Raw genomic sequence first — 14,814 nt, forward strand, 5'->3', positions numbered from 1 at the left:
AGTTGGGGGTAAGGAAAAGAGACGTTTTCAAAAGAACTTTCAAAGAACTTTCATATGCTAAACAGGACCTACGAGATCCTGGAGGCCTTGCTGTAGTTAAGGTTGTTTTTCCCTCTAGCAAGGCATATTAACCTTAAGACCATTGGAAGCTTCCTGCCTCAAGTATTTGTCAGTGGGCTGCAGATTATAAGGACATTTAATTTTATCTACATTTCCTTCTGGAAGTTAGGCCATTGATAAGAATGCTAAGACATTTGTAAACTGAGGGAGACTCCTGTCCTGCAGGACTGTAATCTCTAGAAGTTAACTGTTTTTTCTTTCCTTAGCTTTAGGGCAGCGGGCAGTGCCTGAGGAATGTCACACAGGTCCCACCTGGGAGGGGGGACGTGCTGGAGTGTCAGCGTGTGTTTTGCCCTCAGCTTGCCTTCTGCTCCCTCATCAGTCTCAAGGCTCTGTTTCCTGAGTTTTGTGTTGTTTCCCTTGTCTGATGATGCTTCCTCCCCGGTTCATGGCACTTGCCTCCATGAAAAGTGCCCTGTTTGCCCCCTTCTGTGGACTCTGGAGTTGGAGGGTCACATGTGTGGTCTTGCCTCAGTTTCCAGACCTGCAAAGTGGGACTCCTAGTAGGTCCAGCCTCAGAGAGTTATTCTGAGGATCAAACACGTTCACCTACAGAACAGTGTCTGGAAGACAGAAAGCAAATCAGTAGGCGCCTGCTGATACCTGTGATTCTGTCCCTTGTGAATTTAGAAGCCGCCTGTTCCGGTTTTTGTGTTTGACAAAAGAGGGGGGATAGACTTGGGGTCTTCATGCTTCTTAGAGCCCTCTTTTCCTTCTAGGTTTTCACCGGGCCCTGCTTACAGTGGGATTCAATGAGGTAATAATAAGCCGTGCGTTTGTTTTTCTAGAACAGCATTGAACAAAAAAACTGAATAGGCAGAGGAATGGAGCTTGTTTTCCTGCGCCTTTATTACAGGAACCATTAGGGTTGAAAGTCTACCTGGCGCGGTGAGTGGCACTAGCCGAGCCGCCTTCTTGTCTCTCCAGCCATTCTGACTTGCTTTAGATGCAGTTCGAAGGGAAGAACCAGTGTTTCAGCTAGTATCTTTGAAGTGCATTTGAGGCAGCTGTTAGTGTGAAGGTATGAATTTTTAAAGAAAGAATGAGTTGCTTTTCCTAGCTTGTGGGTGTTTCTTGGGATTGAATCACCTCTCCTTAAAACTGTGCACTGGCAGGATCTGCTGGGCTCAGAATGCAAATATCTAGGCGAAGTTTCTCGATAAAAGGGAGAAGAAAAAATCAGGTTGAATAGGATGCCAGATGACATTTTTCTCTTTATCCTTTTCTTAAGGATTAATAGTCTCTTACCTCTTGCCTCCCTGTTCTTCAAGCGTCTTTGCATACCCACCTGAAGGCTAAAAGCTGCTGTCGGATGCCTGGAGACAGAGGTATCACCAAGGTCTCTGTAACACTTGCTTAAAATGTCACTGAAGAGATGCGATGACATCCTGAAGTCCTTGTTCTAGCAGTGCGGCAGTTCTGAAGGAGGCAAGGCTAATTGCTGCCCACGGGATTACCCCCGCGACCCGCAGCCTATCGGCATCCTGCTGGTCCAAGCCGGCCAAGCCTCTCTCCATTCTCTCTGTCTAATGCTCTTTCCACCAGAGCAGTTTTGGAGCAAATCACAAAGGGCTGAGATTCCCTGCTGCTTGTCTTATTAAGCGTGGGTGTCTGTTATGAAAATAGGCAGCGTGGCATAGTAGTGGAACCCACTATTTTCAGGATCAATGGTGGTTGTGGCAGCCTTCAACAAGGCAGGCTGTTCATAAAGTGACCAGTTAGGAACGTCATTGTTTCTGTGTCAATGCCATCCAGGCTGCCCCTGAGTTGTAACCACTTGCAAAAAAGAAGTCTCTTTGTCCTCTAGAGATGATATATATATATATATTTTTTTTTTTCCCCCTTTCTTTCCATTTTCTTTCCACAGTTACGGATAATAAGCAGCACAGAAGGAGCCCAGGCATTTGCATCCATTAAAATTCAGTTCAATAGAAATTACAGCTGTAGGAGCGCCTGGGTGGCTCAGTCGTTAAGCATCTGCCTTCGGCTCAGGTCATGATCCCAGGATCCTAGGATCGAGCCCTACATCGGGCTCCCCGCTTCTCCCTATCCCTCTGTCTGCTGCTCCCCCTACTTGTGCTCACTCTTTGTCAAATGAATAAATAAAATCTTTAAAAAAGAAAGAAAGAAATTATAGGTCTTCAGCCTTGAGTAGGTCATTTAACCCCTGAGCCTCAGTTTCCTCCTTGTAAAAGGTGGATAATGGGTACCTTGCAGGCTTGCTGCATTGCTGCAACAAGGCCTTAAATCCTTGCTCATGATTTTATGGGCAGAAGGAGCAAAGGGACATGCTCTTAAGGGTCTAGTACCCATCAAACTTAAAGACAAATTCAGAGGTGCCATTAGCTCCTATGCGATTCGTGGCCAATTCAGAAAGAATTCATTTTGTTACAGAGAGTCTCTTAAGAGCATTCATATTCACCAGTGCAAATGACAAAGACGAAAAGGGCTTCCTCTTGAACTGACTTTAGTCAGTCTCCTCTGAGCCCTTTTTTTTTTTTAAAGATTTTATTTATTTGAGAGAGAGCGCGCACTAGAGAGAGAGAGCAAGCATGAGTGGGGGGCAGAGGGAGAAGGAGAAGCTGAGCAGGGAGCCCAACGAGTGGTGCTGGATCCCAGGACCCTGGGATCATGACCAGAGCCAAAGGCAGACACTTAACTGACTGAGCCACCCAGGCACCCCCTCTGAGCCTTTTTTACTTGGCCTAGGTCTTGGGCTTCCATGCCTGTCCTTGCAGAGTCCAGTTTTGGCAAGAATCCTGCTAAGCCAGTTTATCCTCCTACCCTTAATATCTGACATCCTCAATAACAGATCAAATTTCTCACCCTCCCACTATCCCCTAGTTGATAGCTGATCATCTGGCCTGCATTCAGTAAGAATCCCCCTACCATTGATGTCTCCTCTCAGTAATTTTGCATCCACTGACACCCCCCGCATTTGCTCCTTAGTTATAAATTCCCACTTATTCTTGCAATTGTATTTGGAGTTGAACTTGATCTTTCTCTCCTTATGCAATAGTCTTGACACCTATCCCAATAGTCCTGAATAAAATCTTCCTTACCATTTTCACAAATGTCAGAATAATTTTTTCTTTACCACAGATCAAAGCCTAAATACCGAGGTTTTCAAAAGAAACTAATGCTCATGAGGTGTTTAATATGTGCCAAGATGCTGTTTGTTCTAAATGCTAAATCTATTCTGTGCAGCGCCTGCGTGGCCCAGTCCGTGAAGCGCCTGCCTTCGGCTCAGGTCATGATCCCAGGGTCGTGGGATCAAGTCCTGCATCAGGCTCCTTGCTCAGTGGGGAGTCTGCTTCTGCCTCTGCCCCTCCCCCCAGTTTATGCTCTCTCTCTCTCTTTCTCAAATAAATAAATAAATAAAATCTTTTAAAAATAAATAATCTGTTCCTCACAACATCCCAGTGAGGCAGTGCTATATTATTACCCTCAATTTACAGATTAAAGGGCTTCCCTGAGATGTTAATTTCTTGCCCAAACACACAGAGCTGGAGCTAGCTGGTGGAACTGATACTCTAATCCAGGAATTCTGGCCCCATGGTCCATGTTCTTAAACATAATGCCAACCTGCCCTCAGAGGACCAAAAATTAGGTTGGGAGGTCTATTCTGTCAGTGTTCTTAGAGCAAAGTTCTCAAATGTAGCTGCCCTCACAAGCCTAGGTTAGTAATATTAACTAGGAAAGCAAGGTAGGTGGGGAATGCATCACCCCGGAAGTCCAGCTCATCAGGGTGGCCAGCCCTCATCATCACCACCTAGTGGCTGCTGTCTGGTAATGTATGCCTTCTGAGTTTTTAAAGATTAACAAAAAGAGAGAAATCTGAGTTTTTATGAAAGAGCTCTTCAGTTTGAAAAGAAAAGAAAAGAAAAGAAAAGAAAAAGAAAGAAAGAAAGAAAGAAAGAAAGAAAGAAAGAAAGAAAGAAAGAAAGAAAGAAAGAAAGATAGGGGAGAGGGAGGGGGGAAGAGACAGGGCAGGGGTGGGGAGAAAGGGAGAGAAAGGGAAACCATGCAGTACACACCCGGCCTCCTGCCCTCACACATGTGTGCATTTGCTCGCCCGCTATCCTTCTCTCTCTCTCTCTCTCTCTCTCTCTCTCACACACACACACACACACACACACATACCTGCAGCAGGGATTTATTCCGCCTGTGGACTACCTGTTTGTAATTTCATTTTTAGAGGTTATTAAACCTTACCTTAATGGACTCAGCTTGATTTTAAAAGATAAATACTCCTTACTCTAAACCACCAAGTGATTACACTTTTAAATGTCCTATTTGTCTAACCTACTGGAGACGATAGATTTCTGCTTTTGGTTGCAGAGAGGAGGGGAAAAGAGGGGAAGTGGGTTTTTTTCTGGGTCTATGAAGATGCTGTGACAATTACTTTAGCAGATTTGTTTGAGAGAAATGTTGATTTCTTATCTACCCATGAATCAAGAGATTTCAAATTACAGGTATTAGCCAAGCAATTGGGTTTTTCTTTTTGATTCTTGAGCTGTTGGATAATTTTACTTCTATTAACAAATAAAAGAAAACACCCTTTCAAAGTTAGAGTAGTATAAGCAGCTAGCTATCTGTGGAAAATGGAAGTCAGTGCAGTGAATTCTGAGAGTTTTCTGAAATCCGTCGTCTTTTTCTAAGTCTGCCAACTTCTCTTGCTGAACTTTGAGCTGTTTCTGTTTCACAGTCGTCTTTGGCAAACCAGGTCTCTTGGCCCCCGCTATAGAACACAGGAGATGTTCTGTACTCCCAGCTTCATGAAACCTTTCAGCTTTTGTAGCAGCTGTCCACTGTCCTTGCTTTTAATTGTCTAACCCTGAATTGCAGATAAAGTTTCATAAATAAGATATAACCGTTTTCTTTCAAAAATAGCACTCTTTTGTGTTTTTGTTAATATTCCATGTCATGGGTTAAAATTTAAAATCCTATTATTTGGATGTTTGGCAGGGCTTTAATAATGGCCATTTTGGAGGGAAATGGGATCAATTAACACCTTTTTATGCACAAGACTTTGCACTGTGTCCTGTGGAGTGAACAGAAAAGAATCAATAAGCCTGTACCCTTCCCTCCTGGAACTTGAAGTCCTTTTGGAGAAATACAACATTTATACCAGTAACAAAGGTACGAAAACAGTGCCTAAGGAGGATGCAGATAACCACAGCTGTATGATTTTAAAAAGAGAAAGAAACTTTATGACTTGAAAGCTTTAGAGGCCTCCAGAAAGAAAATGAGATCTGAGTGGAGTCTTGAAGAAGGGATAGGCTTTTTGAGCATGAGAACAGAGAGTGGGAGGAAAGGCATACTAAAGGCAGGTGAGAAAGGAAAGGAGAAGATGGGTTTGGGGCCCAGCAAGTGATTGCAACAGAAAATTCCAGTAAGGAAGAAATGGAATATAAACCTGAGGCAAGGGTTTGAGTGAGCAGAAAGTAGTCAAGATCAAGGATGGGAAGATATTCAACCGGTTCATATGCATAATGAAGTTACAAGGAAGAGCTTGTTTGGAGGAGAAAATAAGCTGGATATATATTTTAAAATTCAGATATACTTTTAAAAATTTAGTCTTTTCCCACCTTCAGTACCTCCATCTCTCTTCTGTCTTCAACTCATCACACGCCTTCCATTAAGACCTAATATGTCTCATTCTAAATATTTTTAGAATTTATATACTCATACACAAATATGTCTGCCCACACGCACAGCGCGTATTTTAGGTCATTGTGTGTTTAGGTTAGTGTAGTATTTTAGGTCATTATTTTACAAAAATGAAAACCTATATATTCTTTTCCTTGCCTTGCCCTGCTTGCTCAGGCAGACCTAGGGGAAATCCCTCCCAAGTGAAAACTTACAGCCTAATTAGCTATTTCTTTTAATGGTTGCATAACGCTCCATAGTAGAGATATGTCATGATGTGTTCCAGTAGTCCCCCTATTCGTGGAGATCAGTTTGTTTCCAGTTTTTTGCCCCTACAAATAGTACTTCAAGCATATTGGATCTCTATCTAGACATGCTAGTATTTTATTTCTGTGGATAGAGTTGGGATCACCGAGGACATGTGTATTTTTCATTTTAAAAACTAAACTCCTTCCCTAAGAAAGCTGTAACAGGACACAGTTTGCACCTACAATTATTAAAAATACTGCCTTTCACTAGGTCTCCCCAGGCCATAATGTTATAGCTCTTTTTTTTTTTAAGTTTTTGCAAGTGCTATTGATATAAAAGTAAAATTTCATTGTTATTTTTTTGCATTCCTTTGACTGCAAATGAATTTGATCTTCCATGAGCTTGCTGTGTGGCTTTTCTGTTTTGCAAGCTGCATTTTTGTATTCTGTGTCTATTTTTCCAACGAACTATTTTGTCTCCCTGTAAATTTTTTTAAGAGAAAGAGAACACACATGCAAGCCAGCGTGCGAGTGGGGGAGAGGGGTTGGGAGGGGAGGGGCAGAGGGAAAGAGAGAGAGAGAGAGAGAGGGAGAATCTTTTTTTTTTTTAAAGATTTTATTTATTTATTTTGACAGAGATAGAGACAGCCAGCGAGAGAGGGAACACAAGCAGGGGGGAGTGGGAGAGGAAGAAGCAGGCTCAAAGCGGAGGAGCCTGATGTGGGGCTCGATCCCATAACGCCGGGATCACGCCCTGAGCCGAAGGCAGCCGCTTAACCGCTGTGCCACCCAGGCGCCCCGAGAGAGGGAGAATCTTAAGCAGACTACATACCCAGTGTGGATCTCCACACGGGACTCAATCTCATGACCAGATCATGACCTGAGCCGAAATCAAGAGTTAGACGCTTAACCAACAGAGCCCCAGGCACCCCATCTCCTGTAACTTTTTAAGAGCTTCTGCTATATTATACATATTTTGTCCTCTAGGGTTTTAAACATTTGTTTTCCAAAACTATCGTATTTGTTTATGGTATCTTTTGCCATACCGAACTCTTGGGTTTTATGCAATCACTTATGTTTTTGGTTTTTCTTATAATTTCTGTATTTTCTCCCTTGCCAAAAGAAACCTACTCTCTCTGCCCCTAGATTATATTTACGTTTCCTAGATTTTCTTACAGGATTTTTGTTTATTTAATTGTTTATTTTACATTTTAACCTCTAATCAATCTAAATCCATCTAGGATTGTTTTGGGAGATGGTGTAAGATAAAGATCTCGTTTTCTTTTCTTCCAGGTGTGTTAACAGTTTGCCACCTCCTTATATTAGATAATCTATCATTTTGCCACTAAATTGAAATGCCTCTCTTGTCATATATTAAATCTTCGTTTATATGTGGATCTATTTCTAGATATTCTATTTCGTGTATCTGTTTAGGCCTATTTCAATACTGACTGATTTGATTACAGTAGCTTTATAGGATTTTCTGATAGCAGGTAAATCAGACTGCACAAATGACTTTTGGGTAGTTACCATATGCTTAAGTAAATACATTAAAAACCTATTTCCTAGACAGCAATGGGATGCAAGCAGATACTAATGTACCGAAATAAGACTTGTATAATTAAAATAGTTTTTTCAAAATCTTTCTTCCCAAGATCTATTTTTATATCAACAGATATAGGAGAAAAAGTTTTAATGTGCTTATAAGATCTTGGACAAATGACCAGTTGGTGTATTTTCGGTCCTTAACTGCTGTACCATATTAATGATACTGTTTCTCTCATTTGCAGATTGATCCCTCAGATGAATCATCCCTGACTGAGGCTTCGCTCTGAGCTAATACTGCTTCCCAGAGGGAGCACTGCTCTGGGGAGAGCTCTGAGGTTTTCCTGAAGAAAAATTCCATGGGGACTGTACCTGACCCTTTGAGATCGGCTAAAACTTCCTTGATCACAGCTTCTGGAAAAGAAGAGGATCTAGGAGAAGTGCAGCCTGCCTCACCTCGGCCTCAACCAGCCCTCCTCTGTAAGAACACCAATGGCCTTTCTGGCCCTCCTGAAGAGCCAGTCCTCAGCCCCAGGGCAGCTGCTGAGGCCCTGATGCAGGCCTTCAAGCATGAGACCACCCAGCCAGACATGTCTTCTCCTGGTGTCTTCAATGAGGTGGAAAAGGCGTCTCCTCCATGCAACTCTCCTGGCAATACCCAGCTGCCAGGAAGCAGCGAGCCCACAGCACCAGCTCCGTGTTCTGCAGCAGGAAAGGATATTCTAGACGAAGCATTTACAATGCCAGCCAATCAGCACACCCAGCAGGGCATCCCAGGTGACCAGCTCCATGCCAGCCCCTCAGCAGGACCTGAGGATACACTACTGAAAACACAGAAAACCTCAGATGGGGAGCAGCCTGAAAAGTCAAGTTGTCCTGTGGGCAGCAGCCGGGGCAACAGCAAAGCTCAAGTGCCCTGTGATTTCCTTTCTCAAGAAACAGTCCAGGGACTGATGCAAACTGCAAATACAGTGGCCAGGGAGTTGAGCCACACCTCCTCTCCTGTTGGCAGACCTGAAGGGGAAAGGCCGGGAGCCATTCACGACTCCCAGACAAGGTCCTGTGAATCTCCAGCAAGAGAAGACACATGTTCTGGGCACAAACAGCCCTTGGCCACCCCCTCGGACAGCCAGGCTGTGACTTCTGTGACACCTCTACCACCCCACCTCACTAGCCAAGGGTCCACATTTCCTCCAGATCTGGGAAAGGGGCCGCTGCCCTCACAGCACCAGGTGTCAAGGTTCAAAGAAGCAAGTACAATGACCAGCCACGCTGCAGGTGAGGTCGGGGAAGTTCCCAGCAGGGCTCGGCAAGATGCCGAGGTGCAGGCGGTGGCGAGTGTCGAGAGCAGATCCGTCTCCACCAGCCCCAGCATCCTCACTGCATTCTTAAAGGAGATCCCCGTTCCTGAGCGTGTGGAGCTACAGGAGCGGCTGCGTGTCGTTTGCCGCGGCGGTGGCCATGGGAGCCACACACTGGAGCTGTCTGACGACATCCTAGCGCCCCCGGAGTCGAGCCAGTCCCCTGGCATCATGCCAGAGGTGCACATCCAGGCAGCGGTTTCCACCGCTTGCCAAGGGGAATGTAAACTGGTGAGCCTACCAGGTGAGCGCCTGCAAATCTCCTCGATCACTGTGGCACCCGGGAATGCTCGGGGTCTGTGTGAGGAAGACGGGAGGTCCGCAGGAATGACGCCGACGAGGGAGGAGCCCACCTCCAAACAGCTTCCAGGTGGGAATTCTGGCGCCCGGAAGGCTAGCCCCACTGACCAGATTTCCATCCGCGCGGGAAGTCAAACTGAAACAGATCGTGAATTGGGGAAATTTGAAACCAGGCCATCTGAGTTTGCAGTGAAAACCACAGATGGTCCCCAAACAAACCCAGATTGCAAACCCTCTGACTCTTGCGGCCCTGCCAGCAAAGCCAACCAGCCCGGGAGCTGGGCTCCCGCGGACAAAGGAGATGCAAGAGAGCAGCAGGCAGCATCTCCGCACGCAGACAAACAACAGGAGTGTCGGGGCCCCGCTAGCCTCGATGCCAGGGCCGGCGCAGAGGCCAGAACCCTGCTGCTCAATCCTGCATCTCAAGACAGTGGCGGCGCGGGGGCAGCTGCCAGTCCGACGCCGTCCCCGGTCAGGAAGAACCAGGAGGGTACCCTGGAAGAAAACCGGCAGACCAAGCCGGCCACCAGCCTGAGCCTGCCGTCTGATTCCCTGGGTGACTCCAGTCCAGGTTCCGGCAAGCGGACCCCTTCTCGCCTGGTCAAAGCCAGCCCGCGCCGCGCCAGCCGCGTCAGCGAGTTCCTCAAGGAGCAGAAGTTAAATGTGACGGCGGCGGCCGCGCAGGTGGGACTCACCCCCGGAGAGAAGAAAAAGCAGCTGGGCGCCGACTCCAAGCTCAAACAGTCCAAGCGCGTCAGGGACGTCGTGTGGGACGAGCAGGGCATGACCTGGGAAGTGTACGGCGCCTCCCTGGACCCGGAGTCCCTGGGTATCGCGATCCAGAACCATCTACAAAGACAGATCAGGGAACACGAGAAATTAATCAAAGCTCAAAGCGGCCAGACCCGGAGATCCATTTCCTCAGATACTTCTTCCAATAAAAAGCTCAAAGGAAGGCAGCACAGCGTCTTGCAGTCCATGCTGCAGAACTTTCGACGCCCCAACTGCTGTGTCCGTCCTGCCCCTTCTTCTGTGTTAGATTGAAAGGAACGTGTGTATGGGAGCCTTTGTGCACAGTTACGGCATTCCCGAGTGTCTGTGTATGCCAGAGCTCACTTAGTTATTTTCCGGGAGACCAGGAGGAGAAAGCAAGTATTAACTCTAGGAGGTTGCTATGAAGCATTGTTGGGTCCTTCGGTTGGGGCTCAATAAATATAAATATTTCAATTCGAAAGAAAGAACAAGAGAAAAGAAGAAAGCTTCACTGAAGTTTAATGACCTTAACTAAGAGGAGATAATATTCACTGGGTTTTTTTATTCTGATGTTGCTTCTGGAACTAGCATTGTCATTAAACATGTGTCATTTTGTATTACTGCCTCAGTTTATCACACTGTGGTGTTTCCATTGAAATCCCTGCTTAATATTAAAAATAGCAAAAACACTACTAGCAAAAACACTGTTAGACTTTCTAGTCATATTGCAATAAGAATGCCATGACCACAGAAAATTTAAATAGATGATAAGAACTAAAATGTAAAAAATGTGAAACAAATTTTGACTCACTCTTAGGCCAGATGACGTTAAGTGAAAGTATTTAAATGCATAAAATATGAAACATGAATTAATATTTGTAAACATCTGCAGATAACTGTTTTGTAAACCTTGTTATACCGTTAATAAATGTAAGAAAGGTATGTTAGGAAAATTAGCTAAGCTTTTGAATATGAATACTGCCCACATTAAAACATGAATTTATATATACAGATATCCCCTGCACTGAAGGCAAGGGACATCTCTATGATTCTGACTAGATTAAATTCATATTTCTTTAGAGGAAGTACATCGACCGAATTCTTAGGAGTCATCGAATTATTAATAATACTAAAGTTTGTGTTGTACAGGTGTTCTCCAAAAACATTCTACTGAAACTGTTAAGGTTTCAATAAGGAATTATAAATAGCCAGTTTACCACTCTCTTTTCTGTGTTGAAAAAAAGAACTAACAAAAGCAATATATTTAATTTCGACTCCTGTAAACAGGATGCAGTTTCTATTTTTCTTTTGACTTGCTTGGTCAGTAGCTACTTGTTCAGTAGCTTCTAATAGAAATGTAGTCAACACCAAATAGAACAGAAGCTTCCTCACAGTTTTTGTTATGCAGACGAATATTATCTAATTGCTAAGTTTCTAATCTGTAGTACAAAGGTAACCTGTGCGAACTTAACTGATTTTAAGAGAAATACCATCATATTCCATCCTTCAAATCCAATAACAGAGGCCTTTACTAAAACGTTGTTTGAGCTTCGGGCGGGCTATAGTTTTTGAGAACGTTAAGTGTCTGAGCGCAGCCTGCACCTGTCCTCAGGAGCATGTCCTTCATACCAGTGCGTGTCTTGCAGGGCACTGGGCTGGGATGGCCAGCAGTGGCTTGAGAGATGGGGGAGTGTGGAAGAGGGAAATGAGATAGGGCCCCGGAAAAGTTTCCCCTCCTAGATTCACTGTAGAGAGATCGCTGGCCTCCACCTTGCATTTAGAAAATCAGATTGTTCAGTGTGGGAGGGGTGCTCGCCGGTTGCCTTGTCTGAACTTGTTCCCCTTGACGAGCCAGAAAAGAGTGTCTGGCTATGGTATTCTTTCTGGAGACTCACAAATGCCATTGGTGCAGGAAGCTCACGCTCTCTGTTTTGGCCTTTTTTTTTTTTTTTTTTAATTCTCTTTTGCAGATTCTGCATATCTAGGGAAGAATCGTACCTGAACTTTAACACCACATGCTAAACTGGGCACAACCCAAATTAGTATATAGCCATTGGTTTCTTTCAAAGCAATTGGAGTGTGTATGAAGACTGCCTAAATAGACTCCAGTCACAGCGCTCCGAGCCTAAGAATGGTAAAATTACGGTTGTTATCCTTGGAACTTACAATGAGTTTTTAATGAGGTGCATTTTTCCATTTCTTACCAATTGGCCTCTTTTAAGAACACTACCTGAGGTAGAAATTGCCATCAAATTAGCAATCAAATTATTATTAATGGTTAGAGATTTAGTCTAAAACTCTCTCTTTTGGCCCTGAGTACCCATTCGTAGTAGTGTTCGTGTGGCTTTTGTTGGAGCTGCCTCGGCCAGGATGTAATCTCCCCCCACTTCCTCCCTGCCTGTCTCCCTCCCACGTTGGCATACGTGCTGGGTATCCGCAGAGAACACCCTGTGTACGCAGCAGCAGCTGTCGGCAGTACCCGCTCCAGATGGGTGGGCCCCAGGTAATCCTCTGCCGGGAAGTGGCTAGAACAGGCTGTTCCCGCATTAAAATCGGAGAAAAAGAAGAATTTAGCACCTGGTAATAATATTTATTTTCGTGAGTTTGGAGTAAGCACGTGAATTATAAATAGCTAAAGTTAAATTATAAATTTGTAATTCTAAATTTATAAATTACGAAATTTATAAATTATAAATAGTCCAAGTTAAAAATGAAGCAGAGGCCCGAGAGAGTTGTCGGCATGTGTCGCGCATGAAACAAACCAATTAAGAAAATTACATTGAATTCCTTAAAACTAAATTTAGCGTTGCGGTTGTGCCTCTCAAAGTTAAGTCTTCATGTTTGATGGAGTACCTTTAACTGGTTGTCTTTGGTACTGGAACTAGGCTTTCCTCCTTAACCTTTAATTGTTTAACTCTTCATGCTTACTTCTCCCACACTCCAGAGATTGTCACAAAATAGTACAAAAGCTTTCTTGTTTGGTTGTTTATTGACTCTTAAGGAAGGAAGAGCTTTTCAAAACAGTAATGAAATAGACCATCCAATGGCGAAATAAGGAACCTATTGAAGCCAGCCATGCTTTTGCTGTATGATACCCTAGGTACTCACCGCATAAAACCTTGACTTGAAGATTTTCCTTCCCTTCGGTCTGTGACACAGCATTGACGTTCAGTACGTCGGTTGTGACTCCCTAGGTTCCTTCAACAAATGAAAGTGCAAAACAGTTTCGTGGCAGATTCCTGGAGCTTGCTTGGCTCTATCTTAGCTTACCCGTATGACGCAGAACAGGTTGAAGGTTGGTTTTGTCCTTAATTTCTTTTAAATGTTTTGCTCCTCCTAAATGCTTTTTAGTCATTGCAATATATGGAGGAGATATCTTATTGGGTAAATAAATATAAAATATTTCTTAAGCCAGTAGTAAAAGAGAGATGAATCAGAACACAGTGCCTGGAAGATAATGAGACATTTAAAATGTTAAGACATTATACGTCATACCCAGAGAATACTAGAATTTAAATATTGATTTTTTTTCCTTTTTTAATGACCACAAGGAAAATGTCATTGCTTCAGCTGTCATATGTTTATCTTCAGTGCTTTCCTAATTATGTCTTTCTGGATTATTGGCTTTGATGCCACAGACCAACTCTTTTACATACAGTAAAATCCTCATTTATGTTTGTGTTTTGGACCAATGGCATAAGTTGAATATTTTGTTAGGTCAAAGAAACCTTTTTGTTTGCATCCAAAATGAAGTATTTATAAAATATATTAGTATGTTTTCCTACCTTGACAAGCTCAGCCATACTGAATATAATTTGATTTTTGATGATTTCTTAATCTTTAGACTAATCTGATAATTGTTATTTTGGATACCAGTATTCTTCATCTTATTGCTTACATATCAAAAGTTAAATAAACTGTATGAATATGCATGTGTAACATATACACTAGAGACTGAATTTTGGAACCGGATTCTTGGTAGGAGCTTGCCATTTTAAAGTAGAAAACAGAAGAAGAAGATGACTTTTGGTTGCATCCGAGAGTATTGAGGTTTTATTGTTCCTAGCTTATTCCAATGTTTTTCCTCTCATTCTAGGAGCTCCCATCATTCTGGGAGTACCTGTATATACCACACGAAGAATATAATATAATGTGACTTTAAAATTTGTTTACAGAGGATATATATGAGTATGCTGTTAATGTAAATTGTTTGGCCTTTGCTGTATCCACTCTGTTACTGTTTTGCTGCCAAAATGTGAAAAATTATCTTCTATTCCTCCTACATATTGTGCAGGTGTTAAAAAATTTGTCCATTTCTAGTACCATATAATTCACCACATCCCTTGTCTACTTTTTAAGAATCAGTATAAAGAAAAACAATACCTTAGGATAAAGTTTGCATATACGTATATGTGTTTTTACTGAAAATTGGGCCCCTGCAGCCTTGTGTAGGCCTCTACCTGTCTGATTGACTCCTCATCTACAATGCTGCCATGGAGATGATGCTGTTTACTCTCTCCCGCTTTGTCCTAAGTGGTATTTGAGAAATGAGGCCTGTGAATTTCCCTCTGTGATAATAACACGGTGAACTCAGCAGTATCTTGGATAAATGAGCTAACCATCTTGTCCCCACCCCTGTTTTGTCTACACAGTGAATCAGAAGTCTTGTCCATGTCTGCTTCAGTGTTTGCTATTTTATATTGATATCTGAGCATTTTGTTTTCTTTAGCAATGTTCTTTGATGCCACGTGTAGCCCTTTTGGTTGAATCTCTCCAAACGTGGGTCAGCTGCTGCCACCTGGCACGTAACAGGTGATATGCTGAATCTCATGTCC

At 43.4% G+C, this 14,814-nt stretch overlaps 1 protein-coding gene across 1 annotated transcript in view; it reads left to right on the plus strand.

Annotated features, from left to right (window-relative positions):
- GPRIN3 (GPRIN family member 3) overlaps positions 1-10,607 on the plus strand; it is a 61,918-nt gene extending 51,311 nt beyond the window's left edge. Inside the window, exon 2 of the mRNA XM_040625138.1 lies at positions 7,811-10,607. Within this exon, the coding sequence (XP_040481072.1) occupies positions 7,925-10,270 (2,346 nt within the window). The 5' untranslated portion in view covers positions 7,811-7,924 and the 3' untranslated portion in view covers positions 10,271-10,607. The remainder of the gene's footprint in view (positions 1-7,810) is intronic.
- Positions 10,608-14,814: the final 4,207 nt, after the last annotated feature.

The sequence above is a fragment of the Ursus maritimus genome, unplaced genomic scaffold (genome assembly GCF_017311325.1).
Source record: "Ursus maritimus isolate PB19 unplaced genomic scaffold, ASM1731132v1 scaffold_8, whole genome shotgun sequence".
In the NCBI taxonomy this organism is placed as follows: domain Eukaryota; kingdom Metazoa; phylum Chordata; class Mammalia; order Carnivora; family Ursidae; genus Ursus; species Ursus maritimus.